Source organism: Pan paniscus, chromosome 8 (genome assembly GCF_029289425.2).
Source record: "Pan paniscus chromosome 8, NHGRI_mPanPan1-v2.0_pri, whole genome shotgun sequence".
Lineage (NCBI taxonomy): Eukaryota > Metazoa > Chordata > Mammalia > Primates > Hominidae > Pan > Pan paniscus.
In genome coordinates, this window is record NC_073257.2 from 112,171,879 (window position 1) to 112,199,180 (window position 27,302).

The 27,302-nt window shown below is 45.3% G+C and overlaps 1 protein-coding gene across 2 annotated transcripts in view; it reads right to left on the bottom strand.

Annotated features, from left to right (window-relative positions):
• Positions 1-942: 942 nt before the first annotated feature.
• PKD2L1 (polycystin 2 like 1, transient receptor potential cation channel) overlaps positions 943-27,302 on the bottom strand; it is a 42,461-nt gene continuing 16,101 nt past the window's right edge. For both annotated transcript variants that reach the window (XM_003825467.4, XM_055093280.1), the window contains exons 3-16: positions 12,353-12,480; positions 11,333-11,586; positions 10,165-10,389; positions 9,766-9,994; positions 8,903-9,073; positions 7,731-7,912; positions 7,324-7,444; positions 6,071-6,169; positions 5,738-5,859; positions 4,098-4,224; positions 3,197-3,315; positions 2,810-2,933; positions 1,767-1,851; positions 943-1,272 (exon numbers count right to left, since the gene is read on the bottom strand). In XM_003825467.4, coding sequence (XP_003825515.1) covers positions 1,190-1,272; positions 1,767-1,851; positions 2,810-2,933; positions 3,197-3,315; positions 4,098-4,224; positions 5,738-5,859; positions 6,071-6,169; positions 7,324-7,444; positions 7,731-7,912; positions 8,903-9,073; positions 9,766-9,994; positions 10,165-10,389; positions 11,333-11,586; positions 12,353-12,480 — 2,069 coding nt within the window. In that variant the 3' untranslated portion in view covers positions 943-1,189. The remainder of the gene's footprint in view (positions 1,273-1,766; positions 1,852-2,809; positions 2,934-3,196; positions 3,316-4,097; positions 4,225-5,737; positions 5,860-6,070; positions 6,170-7,323; positions 7,445-7,730; positions 7,913-8,902; positions 9,074-9,765; positions 9,995-10,164; positions 10,390-11,332; positions 11,587-12,352; positions 12,481-27,302) is intronic.

Genomic DNA, 27,302 nt, shown 5'->3' on the forward strand with positions numbered 1-27,302 from the left:
CAGCCTTCCTTGAAGAAAGCTTGGACTGTAACTTTTTTAGGGCTGAGGATACACTCTGGTTATCTTAATTGCATTTAAGCTGTTTCACAAGCCTCCTAGGTGTACAGAGTACTTAATGGGATGGGAGAACAGGAGTGAGTGAAAGAGATGGATGAGAAGAAGTGACTGGGGAGCAATTGAAGGTGCAAAATGAGGAGGGATAAAGGCCACAGAAGAAGGGATAGGAGATATTCAGCAGGCCTCAGGCAGGCTCCTGGACACCCAAAATCTTGGTAGTTTCTTTTCTTATCCCTGGTTATCCTCCCTCTGCACCCTCTCACCCCACCCCGATGCCAGTACATACACACACACGCCAGCTACCCCTTATCCCCAGCCCTCCTACCCTGACTGTCTCCACCCTGAGGACTGAGTCTCACTTGTCACCTGTCCCCACTTTTCCTATGGTGCAACCATAGTAGCCACTATTTCAAGCCATTCCTGCGAGCCAGAAGTTCTTTTTTTTGAAACAGAGTCTCGCTCTGTCACCCAGGCTGGAGTACAGTAACGTGATCTCGGCTCAGCTCACTGCAACCTCCACCTCCCGAGTTCAAACGATTCTCATGCCTCAGCCTCCCAAGTAGCTGGGATAACAGGCACGCGCCACCACACCCGGCTAATTTGTTTGTATTTTTATTAAAGACAGGATTTCAGCATTTTGCCCAGGCTTGTCTGGAACTTCTGGCCTCAAGTGATCCACCCAACATAGCCTCCCAAAGTGCTGGGATTACAAGCGTGAGTCACTGTGCTAGGCCTAGAAGTTCTTCTAGCCCAGCTCCTTCACATCACTGCACCTACTCTATACCTCCTAGAGAGCATGAACCTATTCCAGCCCAGGCACATGGATGACCCACAATTTCAGCCTTTCTTCCCTCTATAATACCAGAAGCAAATGCAAAGTCCAAGTTTTCCTAAGGAGTTTTATTGATAGCCACCATGGAAACCCACATGATCTTATGGAAGAATAATGTCAGAACCCACCACATATTAATTCAAAGATCTCTGAATCCTGAGTTCATTTCCTTGCCTGATTCCCTTCAGGCTCCATTTTTATCTCCTGGTTAAAGCCCACTCAGTTTCCAGGTTCAGTGGACCAGGAGGCAGCCTCTTGCAGAAGATCCTTCATAGACTTTGCTCCGGGAGTGCCTCACACTTAACTCCTCTGCAACATTGGAATCTCACCACGGGAGAGTCTCCTCTCCTCTAAGGCTTCCTCTTCTCTTTTATAGGGAACCTCTGTGGGGGAAAACGAGAAACCCATGGGTGCTAGCAACAAATCTTGGGATGCACAAAGGATAAGAATAAGATTCACTGGGAACTAGGAAGACATCTAGATACCGCCTACTCTCTTGGTTTCTACCTTTTTCACAGACCATGGCTATCCAAGTGCTTAGGAAGAGCCATTACCCTCCCTCTCTTTATCCTGTTTGTTAACTTTTTTTTTTTTTAATTAACACACAGAGCTAAGTACACAGGGAGTAAAAGGCCCAGTGGAAGACGTTATTTCACAGACCTATGTGGCAACACACAGAAACACTGATTCACAAGCCTAAGCATGATGCCCACCACACACAGAAACATTGGCTCAAAAGGCCAGATGCAGGGCGGGGCTCAGCAGCAGCCATGATGGGACCTGTTGTCCTAGAAGTGCAGGGGATGTGGTGAGGGGGCCTGTGCGGAGGCAGAGGGAGGGAGGCCTGCTGTCTGATGCTTTAGGCCCCCTTCCTCACCACTCTCCTGCCCACCCTGGACTCCCCAGGGGTCTGGGGTCACAGCTGGGGCTGGCTGCGGGTGCTTCCAAATAGCTTGTTCCTTCTGTTGGAAGAAGAAAGGGACAAATCATTTGAAGAAATAGTTTGTGTACCACTTTTCTTTTCTCTCTATCTGATTCCAGAGAACTCAGACTGCTATAGACTGTTTGCGTCCCTCCCAAATTCATCCGTTAAAATTGTAACCCCCAATGTGATAGTATTAGGAGGTGGGGCCTTTGGCAGGGGATTAGATAGTGAGTATGTAGCCCTTATGAGTGGGCTCACGCCTGTAATTCCAGCACTTTGGGAGGCCGAGGTGGGTGGATCACCTGAGGTCAGGAGTTCGAGACCAGCCTGACCAATATGGAGAAACCCCATCTGTACTAAAAATACAAAATTAGCTGGGTATGGTGGCACATGCCTGTAATCCCAGCTACTTGGGAGGCTGAGGCAGGAGAATCACTTGAACTCAGGAGGCAGAGGTTGCAGTGAGCCGAGATCGCGCCATTGCACTCCAGCCTGGCCAACAAGAGTAAAATTCCATCTCAAAAAATAATAATAATAAATAAAATAAAAAAATAAAATAAAGGAGACTTCCCTTACCCCTTCCACCATGAAAGGGCACAGCAAGAAGACAGCTCTCTATGAATCAGGAAGTGGGCCCTCAACAGATACTGAATCTACTGGCACCTTGATCTTAGACTTCCCAGCCTCCCAAACTGTGAGGAACAAATTTGTGTTGCTTATAAGCCACCCAGTCTATGATAATTTATTATATCAGCCCAAACAGACTGACACAGACCATCTCATGTGGCCAAGGCAGCCCTTAGGCCAGGGCAAGCAACTTCCAGGCCTTATCTCCATGACCCATCTCTGCTGATACACTAACCGCTATGAACATGTTTCCCCAGGAGCCTGAAAACATAGGTCTTTCAAAAATGTTCTTGCCCCACCCACTGAGTGGAAAAGATGGCAGAGTTCAGCTGTGAGGAACTAGGAGGACCAGGTGAAGGGCCACTCACCACGCCTGGGGAGGGAGCCAGCCACCCCTTCCTCTCCAGCATTTTCAGCTTTGAGCCTACAGCATCAATCTGGGACACTACTCCTTCCAGGACAGTCTCCAGCTGCAGAACTCTCCTTGTGAGCCTGTGTGGGATTTGAGAGAGACGAATGGAGCAGAAATCTGTGTCTGGGGGCTGGATGTTTAAAGAGCCAGGGTTCACAGAAGGGCATGTGTCCTGAATGGAACAAGGAAGGGAAGACCCAGCCTTGTAGGCAGAATTAAAGGGGAGCGGAGGTTCTCCCTGGGGTAGGACAGAGAATTGGAAAGTTGTGGGAAAAAGTACAAGACAGGGTATCGTAATAGAAGTGTTGCCAGCCCTGAACCAGGCTTTCTTGGCTGCACGTACATGTAGAATTCTTCTCCTGAAACCCAGCCTCCTGCTCTGGCAGCCTCTGGACCCGATTTGCCTTGTGGGCTGCTCACAATAGATCGGCCTAGTTTCTCAATCTCAGTGTTGAGGGCCACCTGCTCAGGAAGTCAGAGGTTAGAGCGGAGGAGATAACTCTGGGAAGCCATCAGCTCCTGTTCTATCACCCACTCTACTGGGATCTTAGGACCAAGGCTCAGGTTCTAGTTCTTGCTATTCCCCTTCCCTCCCAGACTCTGGAGACAATAGGGTCAGGGTGGTGGTGCTGGACCAACCTCTGGAGGAGTCACCTCTCAAAGAAAACACAAGATCCTAGAAGCCTTGATGAATGAGGTGTTTACTAGAGGCCAACTCATTTTAGCAGAGGAGGGACACTACCAGTGTTCTTGGCACTTTCTAGGCTGCTGTCACCCTGCCTTTGACTTTTTTTGGTCCACACTGGATAGGGATGGAGCAGGCACAGTAGGGACAGCCAAGAATCCAAGTCTGAAAATTCCCAAGAGAAGGCAAGTCCTCTGAGGGAATTATCAGTGATTCTTGGGCAGTTGGTCATTTTTCCCTAAGCCTGTGTTTTAGAGCATGATTCTCAACCTTGGCTATGTATTGGAATCACCTAAGGAGTTATAAAAAGTACTGATGTCTAGGCCCCACACCCAGAGATTCTGGTTTAATTGGTCTAGAGTGTGTGTCCTGAGTATGAAGATTTTTAAAGGCCCCCCAGGGTATTCTAATGTGCAGCAGTTTGGGAACTACTATTCTAGAGAGTTCTTTACTATCTATGGGAGAGTTTTCAGGGTGGGTTTGTGTTCTAGGTATGTTGGGGGAAGGGGAGGGTGAGCTATTTCCTTACACTGCCTCTCCACCCATCAGCCCAGCTCACCCTCTCTTCCTCCAGGTCCTGTCGCATTTTTTCCTGTTCCTTCTCATCCAGAATACGATTCCCATCTCTGTCAAACTTGGTGAAGGTGGCCGTGAGCTCAGTGATTTTATGCTCTGCGTGTCCCAGTCTGAGAAGAGGATGATGAAATGATTTCTGCCCAGCTGTGGCTGTGACCTCTCAGTTATGGACTTCCTCACTCTTTTGCTTGACTGTGGCAAAAGTTTTGCTTCTGGAAAAGAAGGTTCTCCAAAGTCTAGCAATCTTACCCCCAGGAAAACACTCAGTTCAGTTTCTTCTTCCTCTCCTGACTCCTGCTCACCAGGTTCAGGGCCTCATGACCTCCTACAGGGATTATTGCAAAATCTGTTTGCCTCTAAATAACCTGCTATCCCCCAGCTTCCCCTTTACTCCCTATCCCTGAAATCCATCCTCCATAATACAACTAGAGTAATTAACCTTTCTAATATGCAGATCTAAAAATGTGCCTTCTTGAAATCCCTTCTGGCACCCTATTCTTTTGGCAGAGTGGTAGTGTGGCCTTTCTCAGTGTGGTCCTTGCCTGTTTCTCTGGTCTCATCTCCTGCTATGACCACCACCCGTCCCCGCCCCTTTATTTAATACTTAGCAATGCTCAACTACTTATTCCTCCTGTGTATGTTGCTTGGTTTCAGACCTCTAAGCTTTTGTATGTGCTTTCATCTCTTCTTGGAAGAGCCTTCCTCTGCTTGTCCACTTGTGAGCTATTCATCCTCCAATATCCTATTTAGACACTACCTCTTCCAGGAAGCCTTCCCTTAAGCTCAGAGATAGAATTGATCACCCTCTACTCCTAGTCACTTCTGTTGAACTTATTCTGTGATTCAGTTTATTTGCAAGTCTATGAGCTCTTAGAAAACAAAGACTTTGTCCCATTTAATTACGTTGTCTCCTAATCCCAGCACTTTGGGAGGCTGAGGTGGGTGGATCACTTGAGGCCAGGAGTTTGAGACCAGCCTGGCCAACATGGCAAAATCCCATCTCTATCAAAAATACAAAAATTAGCCGGGCGTGGTGGCACATGACTGTAGTCCCAGCTACTCAGGAGGCTGAGGCATGAGAATTGCTTGACCCCGGGGAAGCTGAGGTTGCAGTGAGCCGAGATTGTGCAACTGCACTCCAGCCTGGGCAACAGAGCAGGACTTTGTCTCAAAAAAAAAAAAAATTATGTTGTCTATTACTCAGTGCCTGATCTGCAGCTGGTGCTCACAATGTATTTGTTCAATGTGTATTAATATGTTTGACTGGGAATCAGGGAGTGAATGGCTAAAGGAATAGATGAGTGTTTGTGGGGAAGCATAGAACAAAAATCAGAGTTTTGTGGGAGTGGGGTGTGTAGTCAATTATTAGGGAATTATTACATTGTTTCCTAAGAGTTGTTCAACAAGATCCAGGATGTTATAAACCACGGTCAGAGATCTTTAAACCAAGGGCACAGTTCTGAAGGTCAGGAGCGGAGACCTACGGGCAAAGATCTGAAGCCTGCAAGTCAAGATCAGAGGCCCCTAAACTAAAACCAAAGGCTTATAAGCAAATGAAGTATGGTTGAGGGTTGAGGACTTAAGAGACTGGTATTAGAGAAGGCTGGGTCTCTGGTTGCTCACTCCCTTAAGGTGTTGGTGAAATCCTCAAACTGGATCTCCTGCTCCCCACCCTGCAGGACCTTCTGCACATCCGAAACCCTCTCCTTCCTCAGACGCAGTCTTAGTAGGGTCTTGTTGTAGCCCTGAAAGGGAAAGGAAATAGGCACAAGTTCTCACAGGCTGCTCACTCATCCCTGGCCCCCAGCCCCACCCATAGTATGCCAGGCTTCCAAGGATAAATTTAAAGGCACACAAGGGCACAGGCACCTCAATCAGTCAGGAACAGACCAGGACACAGAGCCTTAGACTGGGGCACTGATGGAAATGTGTAGCTCAAGGAGACTGAGCAATCACCTGTTTCAGGAGGTCAGAAAGTTGCAGCTCATCCTTCTGTCCAGCCAGCTCCTCCTTGACCTCTGAATATGTGTCATTGATGATGGCCAGGAACATGTTCTGGAAAATAAAGTGGGGACCTGGGTCCTCACCCCCAGACCCACTGAAAGGATTGAGCCCACTGACCCCATTAATGTCCAAGACACGTGTTCCAAAGGGGTCAGTGCTCTAACCCCAGTTCGGCAGCCCATCAATCCCTGCCTCTCAGGGTCCCCAGAGCCCAGGCTTTCAGCACAGTTCTGTTAGAGATGGATCATGCTTCTTGACCAACCTGGTGTCCTCACTCTCAGTTGCTGTAGTAACCTTTCTGACCACAGAGATACAATAACATATGCCACAGACCTCCTTTGTATAAGGGCCCATCAATCATTGGAACTAGAAGCTTTTCAGGGTGAGAGTACAATTGTGATCTCTTTTTCATCTACCCCCCAATCCATATCTGTATCCCCATCCATTGATCAAATAAAGAAAATTGCTGGCCTTGTTAGTAAAAATAAAATCCAAGAGCTGGGCACAGTGGCCTACACCTGTAATCCAGCACTTTGGGAGGCCAAGGCAGGCAGATTGCTTGAGTCCAGGAGTTAGAGACCAGCCTGGGCAACATAGCAAAACACTGTCTCTACAAAAGATACAAAAATTAGCGGGGTGTGATGGCTCCTGACCATACCAGTGGTCCTATCTACTCAGGAAGCTAAAGTGGGAGGATAGTTTGAGCTCGGGAGGTGGAGGTTGCAGTGAGCTGAGATTGCACCACTGCACTCCAGCCTGGGTGACAGAGTGAGACCCTGTCTAAAATAAATAAATAATAACCCAGATTTTTCATGGTTGGCAGGGAGAGAGAACTACCAAGTAGTGGCAGTAGAAATCAGCATGAGATCCCCAGAGGAAGGGGAGTCTTGGAGGACGGTCGTAGAAGCTTCCAGGTGCAGCTACTGCTCCTCATGAGGCACTTTTCTCCCCATTTCCATCCTTGGAGAATGAGGGTTTGATTTTACTGAGGGAGTCTGCAGGTTCCCTTATACTCTGCAAACCTGCAAACTGACCATGCTGGCTGTACTACATTAACCATCTCTCAGAAGATCCAGACATCGGCCCCCCCACTCACTCTCCATCCTTGATTTGAGAAACTTATCAATCCTGAGTGAGGGACATACTAGGACCAAAACTCCACCCTGCAGGCTCTCTGTGTCCCCACCCCTCAGACAGACCCTCACCAGGAGCACGAAGAAGACGAAGAAGACATAGGTGACAAAGTAGGCAGGGCCCAGGATGCGGTTGGCATTGTCGATAGCATTGTAGTCAAAGTCCCCGAGGATTATCCGGAACTGAGTGAAACTGAGAGACCAGGTCTGGGCTTTACCCAGAGCCTAACAAACACCCCCCATCACACTTTCCTAATCACAGACAGACCCCTCACCACACGTTCACCCCAATCTGATAGACACAGGGCAGGGTGCTTAGATTATTTAAGCACACACACCAGGGCTTCTGGAGACCCTCACACAGACGCTTTGAACACAGACACGCAGACACGCACGTACCCATCTTCCCCAAGGATACATACACCCGTGGAGCTGGAGGGTGAGGGGCCAGGGAGGAGTGAAGGGGACAGGACACACACATGCACTTGATGAAAGTGCTAAAGTTTTCCACTTGGGTCCCGAAAAGCAGGTAGCCGAGTTGGGCATAGGCGAAGAAAACAATGAAGAACATGACGGCGAAGCCCAGGATGTCCTTGGCACAGCGGGCCAGCGTGGAGGAGAGCTGGGTCATGGTTTTGTTGAAGCTGATGTACTTGAATATCTGGAAGGACCATGTTGAACCAAGGGTTGAAGAAGGAAAAGGGAAAAGCATTGAAAAGTCCATGCCAAGGGCCTATGGAGGCCACAGGAGTTGCCAAGCCAGACAAAGAAAATGAGACACATATTGAAGAAGGGAGAATGATACAAAAATTAGCTGGGCGTGGTGGCACGCACCTGTAATTCCAGCTACTTGGGAGGCTGAGGCAGAGAATCACTTGAATCTGGGAGGCAGAAGTTGCAGTGAGCTGAGATTGCACCACTGCACTCCAGTCTGGGCAACTGATTGAGGAACATACTGGGACCATTAAAAAAAAAAAAAAAAAAAAGCCGGGCACGGCAGTTCACTCCTGCAATCCCAGCACTTTGGGAGGCTGAGGCAGGTGGATGGCTCAAGGTCAGGAGTTCGAGACCAGCCTGGCCAACATGGTGAAACCTTGTCTCTACTAAAAATACAAAAAGTTAGCTGGGTGTGGTGGTGCATGCCTGTAATCCCAGCTACTCAGGAGGCTGAGGCAGGAGAATTGCTTCAACCCAGGAGGCAGAGGTTGCAGTGAGCTGAGATCGTGCCATTGTACTCCAGCCAGACAACAGAGTGAGACTTCGTCTCAAAAAAAAAAAAAAAAAAATGTCAGGGGCGGTGGCTCATGCATGTAATCCTAGCACTTTGAGAGGCTGAGGTAGGCAGATCACCTGAGGTTGGGAGTTCGAGACCACCCTGGCCAACATGGTGAAACCCCGTCTCCACAAAAAATACAAAAATTAGCCAGGCGTGGTGGTGGGTGCCTGTAGTCCCAGCTACTCAGGAGGCTGAGGCAGGAGAATCACTTGAACTCAGGAGGTGGAGGTTGCAGTGAGCCGAGATCGCCCCCACTTCACTCCAGCCTGGGCAAGAGCGAGACTCCATCTCAAAAAAAAAAGAAAAGAAAAGAAAAGAAAAGAAGGGAGAATGCGTGCGCCTTGAAGCAAAGCTGGGTGTGGGAATCCCAGGTACCTTGATCCAGGCGAAGAAGAGGTTGACAGCATTCATGTTGTTGTACTGTGTCTGCCAGAAGGCGAGGAACTCAAAGTCTGCATACGTGTTTGGCTGCTGCAGGAGCTTCCCCATGAGCCGATTCACCTCGAGGGTTCGGAATATGTGGAAGCCCACAGCCACAATGGAGAGCTGTCACACAGGGGTCATGGGGGTGTCAGAGAAGGCAAGGGGATCTCAAGGGAAGTTCCAAGATGAGGCCCCAAGGGAGAGTCAGGGTAGGTAAGACAGGTGGGAAAAAAGCCTTCCTTGCTGACTTGTTCACTATCTCAGTTTCAAATGGAACTGGGTAGGATGACTGGGGAGCATCTTAAGTGTTCCAAAGCCCAAGAGAAGGCATTGGGGACAATGGTAAATATTAATGTATAGATTGTAAAGGGCTGTAGGGAACTGGAACCAGTCATTTCCTTCCGCTCCCACCACTTCCAAGCTTTGGTCAGGAATTGAATGTGTCTTGTTAATAGGAGGGAGATGAAGATGAAGGGGCAGAATATTTGAATAGAAGACAAAAGGCATGGATTTCCACAGAACAGGTCATAAAGACAAAAGACAAGAGAGGAGCAGAATATAGTACACTAAAAAAAAAAAAACGCAGGGCTCAGATGACAGGTGAGGAGGAGAGGAGATGTGAGAGACAGGGTTTCCCAAGGGCTGAGAGAGGGGAACATGTCTCTCTCACTTAGGGAGCTAGCTGTTAAACGATGATTTGACCAAAAGTCATAAGGAGGGCTTAGGGCTCCAAAAGGAAGAACCTGGAGCCCCTATTAGGGTGGAACTCCCTCCTCACCCCAGAATGTCCCAAGTCCTAGATATCTGTCCCTCACCAAGATGACCACCAGGTCCAGTATGTTCCAGATGCTGCTGAGGTAGCGAAGCCGGTGAATGTGGAGCTCCAGGATCTCTTCCACCACATAGTAGAAGATGAAGACGCAGAAGATGACCTCACAGCCAACGATAAAGAAGTCCCAGTTGCTGACATAGCGGATCAGCTTGACTGTGCGGATTTGCCAGGATGGGATGGCACCTCCTGTAGCTGGAAACTCCACCACCAGCCTATAGGGGGAGGGGGAGATGTCCAGTGGAGCCTTGGCTGGGACGGCTCCTCCCACTTCCTCTCCTCTCCACCCCCACCACAGGGTACGAGTTTAGGGAAGGGTCTCATGCACAAGAGACGGGAACCAGGAGCCATGGACAGGGTGATAAAGTAGGGAAAGGGGGCTCACCTCAGGACACAGAAAAGATTGATATTGGCATTGTAGACTGAGAAGTCGATGAACACCACTCGAGTGCCCCTGTCCAGCCATAGCCCCTCCTGAAGGGCCCGGAGAGCCTCTGCACTACCCTGTCGGGATCCTGGAAGGTCCAGGTAGTAGCCACCTCCGCTGTAGCTTGTGAGCCTGCCCCAGTGGGAGGAGCCCCCCAACTCATCCTGCGAGTGGTATGTCCACCTGCCACAGAAAATGCCGGCTGAGCCAGCCCAAAAGTTCATCTCCCAAGGCAATGGCAATGCTTTATCATTGTCTGGGCTTTACAGGTTTACATATTGTGTGTGTGTGTGTGTGTGTGTGTGTGTGTATGAGATATGTGATATATACATATATAATGTATCATTTATTATTCTGTTTGATACTAACAACCATTTGAGAAGGGAGAGTGAATATTATCCACATTTTGCAGAAGAGGAAACTATGAAAGAGGTTACCGAGATAATCCAGCTATAAATGACAGAACTGAAACTCAAATGTAAATCTGATTTTTCACTATGTCACTCAAAGATTTGGATGACAAAGCCAAGCCCCACTTTTGGCCCACCTTGAATAGTCCCCCTAAGGGAAGCACCTGGACCAGGAGGAAAAGATCCTCCAGCTCTGTGATTGCACATCAGGCTCCTTCACCCCATGTTTCTCCATTCTATCCACTAAACTTTCTACCCTGGGTGCTTATTTCCTCCCTCTTCTGTCCTGTCCACCCTTTCCCCCTTCCTCCCTAATTTGTCATCCATCCTTGACCCCTTGCTGCTCCACGTATCAATCTCAAGGGTTGGGCTCTTCAATTTCACCCATTTTGTATACCCCTAACCAACTTCTAGGCAAGAAAGGAAGCTTTCCCTGGAAGGACTACGTGCAAGGTAGGACAAGTGTGATTGCAACCTGTGTGTGGGAACAAGTCTGGAGGCTATTGCTGTGTTTGCTAACCTACCTCCTCTGTTCCTGAGTGACACAGACCAAGGTCCCCAAACAGTCACAGCTGGGATTCAGGGAGATGCCCCCCGAAGTCCCTTAAAGAGCTCTGAGGCTCTTTAAGCCTCAGTGGAAGTGGTTCCCAGACCTTGGGATGGTGTCAGGTTTAGAGGGGCAAGCCCTGTGATATTGGTAGGACAGGCTCACTCACGCTGTGCCATTGAAGGGCCCAAAGGGGAGTTGTTCTTCTTTGTCTGGAGAGTAGACATCATAGCAGCTCAGAATGTCCTCCCGGAAGTCTTCATGCACCACACAGGAGTCATTGCGGACCTTTAGCTGCCGCAGCCTCGGAACCCCCAGCAGCATGTTCTCATAGTAGATGAAGGAGTGGGAGCCATGGCCCAGGCTCTGGTTGTTGTACCATTTGGTCCAATACAAACTGTCCAGTAGTGGGCCCTGGGCAAACTGAACCACAAGCTGGCTTGAACCTTACCCAGCCTCCTCCTGACCCCCTACCTTTAGAATGACCTTTGCCCTCATCCTCCGACTCCCCAGCTTGTCTCCAGTCTGCTTTTTAAAAAATTATTGTTATTATTATTATTATTATTATTTTAAGGGACAGAGTCTCGCTTTGTCACCCAGGTTGGAGTGCAGTGACACAATCTCGGCTCACCGCAACCTCTGCCTCCCAGGTTCAAGCGATTCTCCTGCCTCAGCCTCCCGAGGAGCTGGGATTTCAGGCATGCATCACTATGCCCAGCTAATTTTTGTATTTTTAGTAGAGACAGGGTTTCACCATGTTGTCCAGGCTGGTCTTGAACAACTGACCTCAGGTGATTTGCCTGCCTCAGCCTCCTAAAGTGCTGGGATTACAAGTGTGAGCCACCGTGCCCGGCCTGCTTTTTAAAACTCCTCCATTGACCAATTAACCTTGACCAGAGTCTGACCTGAAGTGGCCCTACTCTTTATTTAAAATTCGTTTTGAAGTTCAGCCTTACCTCTGACTCCCAATACTAATCTAACTCCTGGTTTAATTACCTGATTGCTGTATTAATCCCTTACCCACCTCCACCTGAACTCTAGACTAACCCATTAATTCAGCCTGGCCCTTTGACTCAGTCTGATCCCTGACTGATTTGATTTCCCAGCATAAGGTCTGATCCATTGTCTGACCTGTGGCCTCAGGCCATTGAGAAAGAGAGGGGAGGGGTAGAAAAGATCTTATACTCACATCCCAGAAGTCCGCCATGCTGCTGATGGCCTGAAAGGAGACTCCAGTGTCTGATGGAGTATGTAAGAAGAGCTCAGACATCACTTTGGTGTAGTAATAAGCACTGGAGCTTGTCATTCCATAGGTCACTAGAAAACAACCCAAGAGGCTATGTCCTTCTCACTGTTCCCCCAGAGGAGACAGGAAAGCCTATTGCCCTGGAGCCAGAGATGCTTCCAAGATGGAAGCCCATCCCCCATCTGGACCCATCCCCTAGACTTGGTTAGGAGCCTAATGGTGGCATGAGGAAGCCAGGAAATGCATTAGGGAAGGGTTGTAGCTACAATGTCTCCTCCTCTTCTTCCAACCCACCTCAGAAAGACTGAACTCCACTCAGTAGTTGTCTTACATTGTTATTATAAAAATACACTTTTCTTTTCCTGAACCAGCTTAACTTCCCAGTTCTTACTCCCCAGAGCGAAGATATTCCTGCCTTCTGCACTGTGTAGTGATTCCTTTTGTCTGCTTCCAAAAGGTAGTGATGCCTTTTGGAAAGTGCCCCCAAAGTCTAGAGTACTCCCTCTAGAGTTCAAGGCCTTGGCCAAACACCTTACAATAGAGATGTGGTCTCATGGCCCCTGGTGTCTGTGGCTGTAGCCATGGGAGTGGCAGGTAGGCACAGCACCTCTGTCCCTGGCATGACTAGTACGATCAGATGGGCACAGTCATCTCCTGAGAGAGCGACTCAGTGTTCCCAGATCAAAAAAGACCTAGGAGCAATCACCCTGTGATTCTCCCTGTGCACACATTGTGTGCAAGTTAAATAAAAAAAAAAAGACCTGGCCTTTACCCTGAAGAACTTGATCTCCCTCATGCACCCTAACACATCCATCCAGTCCCATGTGCCAGTAGGGCTGTAGGGAGCTCTAAGTTTTGTTTACAAAGCAGGATTCTAAAAGTATAAGTCATTTATTTAACAGATTGTCCTTCAATTTAAGTTAGTCTAATGTTTTCTTATTTTTAAATTCAGTTATGCATTTTTGGGAGGGATACCATAGAAGTGATACTGTGTCTTTCTCAGTGCATGATATCAGGAACTACACATTGCCTGTTCATCTCATTACTAGTGAGATTAACTTCGATCTTTTGTTAAGGTGGTGTCTGCCAGTTTCTTCAACGTAAAATTACTGTTTTTCTTTTTGTAATTAATACGTGTTTTTGTGGGGAGACCCTTTCAAACTGTGTAAATATTCTGTTACTCATCAATCATTCACTTTCACATAGCATGAATGAATGCTACTTTTAGCATCCCTTGATGATTTTTTGCCTGATTATTACTAACATTGTCAAATGGTGATTTTTTTTTTCACTCTTGTTGCCCAGGCTGGAGTGCAATGGCATGATCTTGGCTCACCAAAAACTCCGCTATCGGGGGAACCTGCCCCCGATAATTCAACGTAGGTTCTTTTCTATTTCCCTAAGTGTCGGCTGGTCTGAGAAATAAAGGGAAAGAGTACAAAAGAGAGAAATTTTAAAGTTGGGTGTCCGGCGGAGACGTCACATGTCGGCAGGTTCCATGATGCCCCCTGAGCCGTAAAACCAGCAAGTTTTTATTAGCAATTTTCAAAGGGGAGGGAGTGTACGAATAGGGTGTGGGTCACAGAGATCACATGCTTCAAGGGCGACAAAAGATCACAAGGCAGAAGGTCAAGGTGAGATCACAAGGTCAGGGCAAAACTAGAATCACTAATGAACTTCCATGTCCTGCTGTGCATGCATTGTCATTGATAAACATCTTAACAGGGTTCAAGAGCAGAGAACCAGTCTGACTAGAATTCACCAGCCTGGAATTTCCTAATCCTAGGAAGCCTGGGGGCACTGCAGGTGGCCAGGGCGTGTTTCATCTGTTATCTGCAGCTGCATAAGGCAGACACCCCCAGAGCGGCCATTTTAGAGGCTCCCCCCCGGGAATGCATTCTTTTCCCAGGGCTGTTAATTATTAATATTCCTTACTGGGGAAAGAATTCAGTGATATTTATCTTACCCGTTTTCAGTAATAAGAGAAATATGGGTCTGTCCTGCCCGGCCCACAGGCAGCCAGACTTTAAGGTTATCTCCCTTGTTCCCTGAAAATCACTCTTATCCTGTTCTCAAGGTGCCTAGATTTCATATTGTTCAAACACACATGCTTTATGAACAATTTGTGCAGTTAACGCAATCATCACAGGGTCCTGAGGCAACATACATCCTCAATTTGCAAAGATGACAGGATTAAGAGATTAAAGTAAAGACAGGCATAGGAAATTATAAGGGTATTGATTGGGGAAGTGATAAATGTCCATGAAATCTTCACAATTTATGTTCTTCTGTCACGGCTTCAGCAGGTCCCTCCGTTCGGGTTCCCTGACTTCCCGCAACACTCCGCTTCCTGGATTCAAGTGATTCTCCTGCCTCAGCCTCCCAAGTAGCTGGGATTACAGGCATGTGCCACCACACTCAGCAAATTTTGTATTTTTAGTAGAGATGGCGTTTCTCCATGTTGGTCAGGCTGGTCTTGAACTCCTGACCTCATGTGATCCGCCCACTTTGGCCTCCCAAAGTGCTGGGATTATAGGCATGAGCCACTGCACCGGCCTCAAATGGTGATTTTTTTTAATTCCACAATTCCTTCTCCATTTATTAGTTGACATTCTCTTCAGAAGAGCTTTCCCTTATTCCTAATTCATGTATTCATGCATACACACACACACACACACACACACACACACACACACACACACATATCAATTAGAACCTATGGATTCTTGGCAGCTTTTTTTCCCTATGGGTTATAATTTATTATTTATTTTGTTGCTCAGGTTTTTTTGGCCAGGAAATAAGAGGCAAAGAAAAACTAAAGAATTGTTCCAGGTTTGGCCAGGTGCAGTAACTCACACCTGTAATCCTAGCACTGTGGGTGGTGGAGGTGGGCGGATCACTTGAGCTCAGGAGTTCGAGACTAGCCTGGGCAATATAGCCAAACCCCATCTCTACAAAAAAAAAAAAATTACAAAAATTACCCGGGCATGGTGTTGCATGCCTGTAGTCCCAGCTGCTTGGGAGGCTGAGGCAGGAGGATCACTTAAGCCCAGGAGGCAGAGGTTGCAATGAGCCAAGATCATACCACTGGGTGACAAAGTGAGACTCTGTCCCCCCCCAAAAAAAAAAAATTGTTCCAGGTTAAATGAGACTAAAGAAATTTGACTTGATATAAATGTTCTAAAGCAAAAAAAGAAAAAAATTGAAAGCTAATCCTGGACCATAATTTTTTTCCTTTTGCTATAAAGGCTGTCAGTGGTGTAATTGGTGAAATTGTAATATGGTCTGTTCATTAGATGATAGTACTGGATTGCTGATAAATTTCTGACTTTGATAAGAGAATATCCTTGTTTTTTAGAAAATACGTATTGAAGTATTTAGGAACAAAAGGGCATTATGTCTATAATTTACTCTCAAACTTGTGTGTGCGTGTGTGTTTGTGTGTGTGCACATGCACATGTGTGTGGAGGATGGGGAAAGAGAGAATGAGAAAGGAGAAGCAAGCATGGTAACATGTTCATATATGGGAAAACTGAGTGAAATATATGCCGTGTATCAAGAATTCTTTGTCTTTTTCTTGCAAATTTTCTGTAAGTCCATAATTACATCAAACTGTTTTTTTTTTTTTTTTTTTTTTTTTTGAGATGGAGTTTCACTCTTGTTGTCCAGGCTGCAGTGCAATGGCACGATCTCGGCTCACTGCAACCTCCACCTCCTGGGTTCAAGCAATTCTCCTGCTTCAGCCTCCTGAGTAGCTGGGATTACAGGCATGCAGCACGACGCCCAGCTAATTTTATATTTTTAGTAGAGACGGGGTTTCTCCATATTGGTCTCGAACCCCCGACCTCAGGTGATCCGCCCGCCTCGGCCTCCCAAAGTGCTGGGATTACAGGCGTGAGCCACTGCGCCCGGCCCACATCAAACATTTTAAAAGTAGAATTTGTCAGCCTCTTATGAGCAATTCCCTTTAAGAATTTTCCTTTTCAGATCTTGGGCCATATCTTCTCCCACTTCCTCCTCTGGAAGGCTAATGATCACGGATTGGGCACTAACATTATACTTTTTCAGGGGGGAAAAAACGGCAAAGAAGGAAACATTATTATTCACATTTCCCCATTCCACACTGTTAAGTCCAAGATATGGCTTTACTTCTAACTCAAATCTGTGATTACTTGTCATTAGTTATTTGGACTCAATTTTTCTGGATGTGAAAATGGGGTCCCGCTGGAAATCAAACTTCTGTGTGCGGAAAGCCCATCACAGTTAACAACTGATAGCAAGCTGAACCTTTCCTAATGAAGCAGGTTGGCTAAATTGTCACATCTTCTGAGTAGCCACTAGGTGGTACTCATTGCTACAGCTTTTCCTCTTTTCCAGTTCGGAGAATTAACACTGCTCTGAATGGCCCGTCAACTATTTATGGATGCATAATATCTCTGATTATTATACAAGGCAGTAAATATTACACGTCTTCTGAGAAAAATGGCTTGACCTGGTAAAATGCCTATTGACAGGCAGAAATTCAGTATTCGCTATTTGTAACTTTTTAAATTGAAGTGCATAGGTACAGAAAAGAGCAAGAAGCAACCTTAAAAATTTTCTAAATTAGAATCTAAATTTGGTTTAGTACCTATTCAACACTCTCTCCCCATACAAACACTCTTTCTCCCTCATTAATTCCTACATCTGTGAATTTTGTACTCCATCCCATGAGATGAGGGGTACTTTCCCACCATTTTATGAAACCCAAACCGAGTATTTCTAATACCTCCAATGTTCATAGTTAGTAGCCCATATTATCAGCCTATCAACCTGAATTATTCTAAAAACACATTTTATATTCATTAAACAAACATTATTCAAATTCTACAATGTATAAAATACCTTGCTAGGTGTCACGGTTTCTTTTATCTTTATCTTTTCTTTTCCTTTTTTTTGAGACAGGGTCTTGCTGTGTTGCCCAGGCTGGAGTGGGGTGGCACTATCATAGCTCACTGCAGCCTCAAACCTCCTGGGGTCAAGTGATCCTCCCATCTCAGCCTCCTGAGTAGCTGGGACCACAAGTGCATGCCACCCCTTTTTAAATTTTGTGTAGAGACAAGGTCTCACTATGTTGCCCAGGCTGGTCCTGAACTCCTGAACTCAAGCTGACCTCCACTGTTAGCCTCCCAAAGTGTTGGAATCATAGGCGTGAGCCACCATGACCAGCAGTGTCATGGTTTCTATCCTTAAAAAGTTCTATTGAGGAAGACGTGTCCCAGAATGAACTTGATGTAGCAGAATGAGCATGAGCACTGCAGCCAGACAGATCTAGGTTCAAATCCCAGCTCTGCCACTTACAGTATAGACTTGGGCTCTGAGTCTCAGCTTTCTCATCTGTAAAACTGGGAATATAATACCTTTTAGGCAACTCAATAAGTAGTTGAGTGGCTTCCCAATAAGTGTTTGTTGGTTGAACCAACAGTGGAAAAATGAAAAATAACTATAATACTATAATAAAGGGTAGAAATGAAATAAGTGAATCATTTTCTTTTCTTGTCTTTTTTTTTTTGAGATGGAGTCTCGCACTGTCACCCAGGCTGGAGTGCAGTGGCGTGATCTCAGCTCACTGCAACCTCTGCCTCCCGGGTTCAAGCTATTCTCCTGCCTCAGGCTCCTGAGTAGCTGGGATTACGGGCGCCCGGCACCATACCTGGCTAATTTTTTGTATTTTCAGTAGAGACAGGGGTTTCACCATGTTGACCAGGCTGGTCTCGAACTCCTGACCTCAAATGATCCACTTGCCTTGGCCTCCCAAAGTGCTGGGATTACAGGCGTGCACCACCACACCCGGCCAAGTGAATCAATTTCAAACTGAGTAAAGCATCATTAATCCATGTTTGACCCATCACAGCAATGTCATCAAAATAGTCAAGGACAACTTATATTTAGTAAATGTTGGAAAGAGGCTGGAATATTCCTTAGTCCAAAGAGAAAAATACATTCATTCAAGTCTTGGGTAAAAGAAATAAAGCCAGTCCTTGATTGACCTAGCAAGCAAGCACAGTTTACCAGGAACCCCTCCCTACACAGCGTGAAGGTAGAAATGGTGCTGGCAGAACTCAGTCTCTCTAATAAGTCATCCATCGAGAGCATCAGATGGGCATCAGGCATGGAGGCTGCAGGAATCTGAATCTAAAAGCAGGGCAGAGGAAGCCCAGGGTTGTTCATGGGGTGATGATTTGGCTCATGTGTCTTTCTCCCCTTTTCTTAACCCACCGATAATAAGCAAACTTTAGCATGCATCAGAATCACCTGGAAGGCTTTTAAAAACACAAATTGCTGGCCAAGTACAGGGCTCACTCTTATAATCCCAGCACTTTGAGAGGCTGATGCGGGTGGATCACTTGAGTCCAGGAGTTCGATATCAGCCTGGGCAACATGGCAAGATCCTGTTTCTACAAAAAAAAATACATAAATTAGCCGGGCATGGTGGTGTGCACCTGGGGTCCCAGCTACTCGGTGAGAGATGAGAGCTCAAGGCTGCAGTGAGCCAAGATCATCTCAAAAACCAAAAACAAAAACAAACCAACCCCTAAAAAACACGGATTGCTATAGGTTTAGGTGGGGCTCAACAATTTGCATTTCTAATAAGTTCCAAAGTGATACTCATGGTCATGGGACCACACTTTGAGAACTGCTGCCTTGACCTGTTGCAATCAGACAAGCAATCAGTCCTACTTGTCTTCAATAGAAATGTCAAGAAGGCAGTGGGTTTCCCAGTATCTATTTTGGTGATTCCAAAATAGAGAGTAGAAAGAGAAAAAAGCTTCCAGAGGGCTCTCAGAACTTCCCAGGGATCTCAAGATGATTTACAAACTACACAGAACACTTAGGACACCTGCTTCCCACTCCAGGGGAAAATCACTGAGTTCACTGCCCATGTGAACCACTGGTAGTTATGTAGGGGATCACATCCCTTGGGTGCATTATTGCAGAAGAAAACTGAAAACAACTTAATGGGTCGGGCGCAATGGCTCACACCTGTAATCCCAGCACTTTGAGAGGCCAAAGCGAGTGGACTACTTGAGACAGGAGTTTGACACCAGCCCGGGCAACATGGCGAAACTCTTTCTCTGCTGAAAATAACAAAAATTGGGTGTGTTGGCACACACCTGTAGTCCCAGCTACTCGGGGGACTGAGGCAGGAAGATCATCCGAGCCTTAGGAGATCAAGGCTGCAGTGAGTCATGATCGTGCCACTGCCCTCCAGCCTGGGTGAGAGAGTGAGACCCTGTCAAAAAAAAAAAAAAAAGAAAGAAAGAAAGAGAGAGAAAGAAAGAAAGAAAAAACAAAAACAAAAAACTTGATGATCTTTCCTGGTGTTTCCCTCCCCCTACATCCCCACTAGTTTCTATTCTCTTCAGGTAATAAGTATCGTAGTTTGACTCTACAGTCAAGAACCAGCCTGTTTAACTGGAATGCCTGGTTCAAAGATTTCCGAATCTGAAAGAGGCTCAACATATCCATTTCATCATCACCCTTCTCCAAATCAGGAGAAAGAAAGGACAAGACTAGACACCTATTGCCTCAAAACACCTATTACGTGTCCTGTGTTAAGTGCTTGACATGCTTATTTCATTTAATACTACTATAGCCTTATGCGGTGGGTGCCAGTATTATCCATGCTTTCCAGTTTTGGAGAGTTTAAGTAACTTGCCCAAGGAAAACAACTAATGGAGCCAGGATTAAAATGCAAATCTGTCTGCCTCCATAGTAGACCGATTGTGTATCACTCCCAGAATTATCCCAAGAGATACATGTTACAGAGGGTGGCCAGGTCCAGTGGGTCATCCCAACACTTTAGGAGGCCAAGGCTTGAGGATCACTTGAGCCCGGGAATTCATAGAGCAGCATGGGCAAAACTGGGAGACCTTGTCTCTACAAAATATTTTTAAAATTAGCCAGGCTTGGTGGTGGGCACCTGTGATCCCAGCTACTTGGGAGGCTAAGGTGGGAGGATCGCTTGAGCCCTGGAGGTTGAGGTTGCAGTAAGCAGTGATTGTGACACTGCATTCCAGCCTGGGCAACAGAGTGAGACACTGCCTCAAAAAATAAAAATAAAAAGTTATAGGGGAGAAACTTTAGCTACATAAAAGGCAGTCCTTCTTCACCACTAGTACTTTCAATTATGAAATGGGCCACTTCACAAACATCCTTTTCACCACTGGGAGTGTCAGCAAAGGATTGTCAGCTGAAGATCATCTGAGGCTCATATGGAGGGGGTTCTAGGGCTGGCCTTCCCAGCTCCTTTCTGTAAGATACAGTGAAAGAGTGGAATTGCCCTTTGTATTTCATAAGGTGACACTAGACCAGAGGGGGGAATGAGTCAGGATTTGACTCAGTATGTCAAATGCCAGTACGTCACTACCATTTTAAGGCAGAAATGGGCTCATTCCAGGAAATCTTTGGAGACTGGATGATAACTACATGAGAATGTGCGAAAGGGTTTCAGAGACTAGGTGATGGTTTCATGTCAAATGTAGAGAGTATCTGATTTTTTTTCTTGGACAGAAATTAAATTCTTCTGCACACACTATATCATGCTTCTTAATCTTGTCCTCAGATCAAATTCACAATTGCTCAATAATAACAGCAACCACCATTACTGATACATTATTCACCAGGCTTTATATACATTTTCTCCCAGGATCCTGAAAAATACCAATAAAATAGGAATTACCATCTCCATTTTATACAGATAACTCAGATTTAGAATGTTGCTTTTTTTTTTTCTTGAGATGGAGTCTCTCTCTTGTTGCCCTGGCTGGAGTGCAATGACACCATCTCGGCTCACTGCAACCTCTGCCTCCTAGGTTCAAGCAATTCTCCTGCTTCAGCCTCCCAAGTAGCTAGGATTACAGGCATGCACCACTACACCTGGCTAATTTTTGTATTTTTAATAGAGATGGGGCTTCACCATGTTGACCAGGCTAGTCTCGAACTCCTGACCTCAGGTGATCCACCCGCCTTGGCCTCCCAAAGTGCTGGGATTACAGGCATGAGCCACTGCACCAGGCCCCAGAATGGTGTTAAATAAGTTTTCAAAAGATAATATAGCAAGCAAGTATTATAACTTGGATTCAAACTCAAGTCTGCCTTACTCCAAAAGCCGTGATTTAACCACTATTCTACACTACACTAATATGTCATGCTATCACCCTAACACCCTAAATCCTTCTGATTAAGGATTCTGACTCTCCTTTCAAAATTCCTTCCAAATAGTTAGGATTGTGCAAGTCTATAAGATGTCCTTATAAGCAAACTCTGTTTTAAGAGTTTAATATCTGAGTCTGAAGGTGAATTGCAAAAGCACTTGTTAAACTCAAAAGATCACCGCCTTGAAAGAAGCTCCATTCTGGTGTAAAATGAATAACAGTATCTAAATCTGTATCAGGAACCATATGCTGACACAGATAAGTCCCAAGGAAGGAAAAAGTCACATGCACAAAAATGATACCTGGGTTATTTATAACGTCAAAAAAAATGCAAACAACCTAAAAATCTTACAGAGACAATTATTAAGTAAATTATGAGATCACTGAGTCACTTAATGGAATATGATACAGTCATCGAAATAATAACAAAAACAATGCAAAACTGTATCCATACAATGATTGTATCCATAAAATGAAAATTATTTTAAAAACACTAAGTGTAAAAACTTGAAGGAAAAACTGAATTTTTAAAAACCAGTGGTTTAATAGCTGGATTTTCTTTCTTTTCATTCTCATGGATATTCTTATACTATAATAATAGTAAAACAATATAAAAATTATAAAATCATTAAAAAATTTTTTTTGTCTGTATGTTTCCAAGTTATAGGATGAAGTTTCCAGGTGCTGGATGCTGTACTGACTTTGCTATTGCTTCATTAAGATCTGTTCCCTCCTCTCTTGGCTAATACCATGATTTTATATGAGGTATCACACCTCTCTGGATCATCTCACATATGTTGGCAGAAGCTAAATCCAACCCTGGCTATAGGACTTGAACAAGCAGTTCAGGCCAGAGCAAATCTGCAGAGACTCCTCCCTTAGCACAATTTACAGGTTCAGGGATGACCTTGTAACCCATTTCAGGTCAAGGAGTCATAAAAAGAGATTTCTGGAACCTTTGGTGATCTTCTCTTTTCTACTAGATGTGAATGAGAAAGCCCCAGAAGAGTCAGCCTTAGGATGAAACTGATTGTGCCCCTGGCAAAACTTGAGTAACAGGAACAGACGATCCTTGACAATGTCATTAAGGCACGAGCTTGATCAGCCCTGAACCCTGCAATAAATCCCATTACCCAGACAGTAAATCCCATTATGGTTGAAGCCAGTTTTCGTTGGGTTGTCCTTCATTGTAACATAGTCCTTACTTATATGGCAACCATAGCATTTCCAAAAAGGTTGCACCATTTCTGAGGAAAAGAGAGCTAGAAAAGTGGGCAGCGAGCCCAGCGCAGTGGCTCACACCTGTAATCTCAGAAATTTGGGAGGCCAAGGCGGGAGGATTGCTTGAGTACAGGAGTTCAAGACCACCCTGGGCAACAGGGTGAGACCCCATTTCTACAAAAAGAGAAAAAATTAGCTGGATGTGGTGGCACACATCTGTAGCCCCAGCTACTTGGGGAGGCTGAGGCAGGAGGGTGCTTGAGCCCAGGAGGCTGAGGCTGCAATGAGCTGTGTATGCGCCGCCACACTCCAGTCTGGGTGACAGAACAAGACTCTGTCTCAAACAACAAATAAACAAACAAACAAAAAGCAAAAAGAGGACAATGGATGCCAAAACCTACATTAATTAAAATACATTCTTATCCAATATTAAAAGGGGCTTGCTGAGCAAGTCAACTGATGATGATATTCTAAAAACATGCCTATCATTAAGTCCTCAGGCTCTTCAAGGTTTATTTCTGGGTAAAGCAACATCTCTAAAATACCATGAAAAATGTATATTATATACACACACATTTATACATGTGTGTGCAGGCACACACGCACACACACACACTTCTCACTCCTAAAATTGCCCTTATAAAATGAGTATTTAATATGAATTTTAAGGAAGGCAGATATAAAAAAGAGTCAAATGAAAAGTAGCTCCAATTTTTATTTTTTATTTTTTTGGAGACAGTCTCACTCTGTCGCCCAGGCTGGAGTGCAGTGGCGCAATCTCGGCTCACTGCAGCCTCCACCTCTCAGGTTCAAGCAATTCTCCTGCCTCAGCCTCCCAAGGAGCTGGGACTACAGGCATGGGCCATTCCTCCCAACTAATTTTTTATATTTTTAGTAGAGACAGGGTTTCACATTTCATGTTGCCCAGGTTTCACGTTGCCCAGGCTGGTCTCGAACTCCTGAGCTCAGGTAATCTGCCCTCCTTGGTCTCCCAAAGTGCTAGGATTACAGGCATGAGCCACCGTGCCTGGCCAGAAGCTCCAATTTTTAACATTGCTTTTATCCTTTATGATATTCCATGCTCCTTATATAAAAACCAACAAGGCCAATTGTTCCCAGAGTTAGCACCTCCCTATTAACTGGTGTGCTTTTTTCTTGCTCAGCAATGAGAACTATGAAACCTATTTGAGTTTTCTTCTTCGCTTTGGCCACTAGGAACCTCAGGCTTTGTTATCATTTGCAGTACTCTTGTTTAATCTAGAGTGTTCTGGTACACGTTTTTTTCCTCTTCTAACCTTTTCCCACTTGTTTTGCTAGGTCGTTCTTAATTGTAGTTCTAACAGGCTATATTTTACTGTATCTGCACTTTTTAACATGAGCTCTGATCCCTTTTAGACATAGGTGGGGCATAAATGTATTGTTATTGAAGAAGTATGACTAATAATTATTATTAATCATTAACGTCATGAGCTTGGGTAATAACCAAATTTTATCCACTCCTATGTTTACAGTAGAGACTGAATATTCTTGTGCTTTCTTTTGAACTGCTGGAAGACCTGCCCAGCTCAGAGCAGTAAGAAGTCACCAGTGCTGACTTCAGTCGGAAACTTTGTACATCTCCTTTCCCAGGTGATTGCCATATAGGCCATCGTATGCTACTGAGCTTCTTCCCTGCCCCTAATATGTGATATGTGATGGAACACAGTTGTCCTTTCCAACAACACTCTCCCTGGGAAGGAATGGGATCCCTTCCCTCAACTTGTTGACAAAGAATATCAGAGGGCTGGGGTGCGTCTGCCAGTAAGTGTACATAGTTCCTTTACATGTCTATACTAGTCGAACACATAAAGGAACTATTATATATACACTTTTTTTGACACTCAAAAGTCAACTGCTCCTTCCTAACCTGGATAGCTCTGAAGAGAAGCATTAAGGATGCTTCTCTAGAAATCTGGGGATGTCTTCCACCCCCATTCCCTCCCCTGACAGTCACTCCTCTTGGGCAATTCCTCCTTCCATTATCTTTGCTGCTATCCCACCACATATTCTGGTGAATGTTATTGGGTCATTCCAAGTTGGATTCCAAACAGTTCATGTGTCTTAAGACAGAGAGTAGGCGGAGGAAAGTAGGAACCTGGAAATGAGGGAAGGGTTAGATCCTCAGGGTATACACTGAAGGTTGTTGAAACCGTGCATTTCATATCAGTGTGTCTACAGAGACTACAACTGAGAGAACTAGATTCACTCACATCTGCTTCAGTAACGAAGTCTATGAGCATTATTAAGCTTTTTAGGGCTTAGGTTCAGAAGATTCTGGTTCTAGAGAACCTATGACACATGGCCAGTTTCTTCTTGGGAAATTAGATTCAGAGCCAAAAGCTTTTATGAGTTGCTGTTGAAGGAAAAACAAACAGACTGAGGATGATTATTCCGGAAAAATGGAAATGAATCCAAGATCCTGTTAGTGATCCCCCTGAAGTTTCTAGTAGCTCTGAGATCTTAGCCCAGCTGGAAGAATAGACCTATAGATACTTGTCCATGCTGAATCAATATAATAGAGTCTCTCAGCGGATGGAATACTGAAATCAGATACCTAGAAGACTGGAGATAGGAGTAGAGGACAGGGAATAAGGCAATCAAACAAGGAGGCTGCTGGAACTTCCCTGTTCTATTCCATTCTGAATGCAGAATCCAGGGAGAGCAAAGCAATTGATTCTTACGGATTCAGTATGGCTTTAGCTGATGGCTTGTAAATTCTCATGTGGTTTCAGAATTGCATAAAGAGTTTACGAAGACAGCAATCAAACCAGGAAGTCAACAGTCCTGAGGAAGATGAAGAGTCTTCTTCTCTAGAGTCATCCAGGAAAAATACGGCCCCCTAGATAGCATTGCTTCTGTGTGGCCCAGAAACCTCGAGACATAGCATGAACTTCAGTTAATGTCATAAGAGATAAGGTAACATTTCTGCAGCTATGGTCTCTGCGAAGGAGGGCACACTGTTTCAAAAGAGCTGAAGACACCAACTGTAGTAAAACGTAAAAGTCCTGTCTTTGTACAGGGATTTTTCTGGCTGATGAGGCAGCGGTGATTCCACACACTCCTGTAGAAGGTTACAGAGGAAGAGTTGCACTTGCTCTTACTGTCCTTCTTTGAGCTATTTTGCTCAAGGTCTCCCAGAGACTGGTCATTTTGGAAAAACTAAAGCTACAAAGAGTATACTAGTGCTGAGACCCGGAGACTTTTTGCTGCCTAAATCTAGCTGAACCAAAAAAATGTATTTAGTGCTAGAAACCAAGGAAGCCTGAGAAGAGTAGCCCTTGTTAAAAGGTGCCCAAGCTGGAGTCTTTGAACATATGGACCCAGAAAAGACAGGAAACCAGGCAGGAAAAACCTAGTGATTACATACACAAGGGGTCACCCCAATTGGATTGCCAGTTTCATGCACTGTCTTAACAAATGATAAGGGAGCGGTAACTAAGTTAATAGAGTTGGTAATTAGTGATTTTACTATACAGAAGTCCTGGCTTTTACCTGTAATTGTGCAGTATAAGCTACCTGGATCAATAAGATTCTGTGAGGATTACAGGATAATCAACACCATGACCGAACCATATGTTCATCCAATGCCAATAATCGATTCTCTCTGGAGTTACTGGGTCTACCCTCAACATTTTGAGGAGTGAAAACAGTTTTCATTTATTTGAGTTATATCTATCTACCCTCAATAGACCCTTTAACTCCAGAGAGAATTGATTATTGGCATTGGTTCAATAACCAATCAATAATTCATCATTGTTTCATGAAGTGTTGCAAAATAAAGGCCATCCAAGAAGACTTTACGCAGACAGATTTGGTCACCCCAGAGAGATACATCACCTTCTTTACCAAGGGCTTTCTCTCTCAGTACACAACAGGAGGCTCTCAAATGGTTCCATATAAAGGGAAATCATATTTAAGTAATTAATAGTTGCTTGATTTATAAACAATTTATTTGTAGGTAATTTTTTCATTTTAGTAATAGAGATGGGGCTTTGCTATGTTGCCCAGGCTGGTCTTAAACTCCTGGACACAAGCAATCCTCCCACAGACGGCTGGGATTACAGGCGTGAACCACCATGACTTGCCTGCAAATAATTTAAACAGAAACTATGTTATCACCACTTGGAAGGGTATGAAATTCCTGAAACACCTTTATCAAACTTTTCCTGGGGTTCAAGAACCAAAAGTGGAAAATATGATTCCCTGGAGTTCCCAGCAGGGAGAGCCCTTTAAAAAAAAATCTCAAGAAGCCATAGGCTTGTACCCGGAACAGGAAGACATGGAAAAGCCTGTGAGACAAAGGACCAGGGAGAAAAGAAGAGGAGTCAAAAGCTGTGGGCAGAGGTAGGCGAGAAGAAAGCAAAACGGACCAGTGCCTGGGGAGAGAGAAGAGAGAGAAGGAAGCAGGCACGGGGAGAGCCAGTCCAGGACCGAGA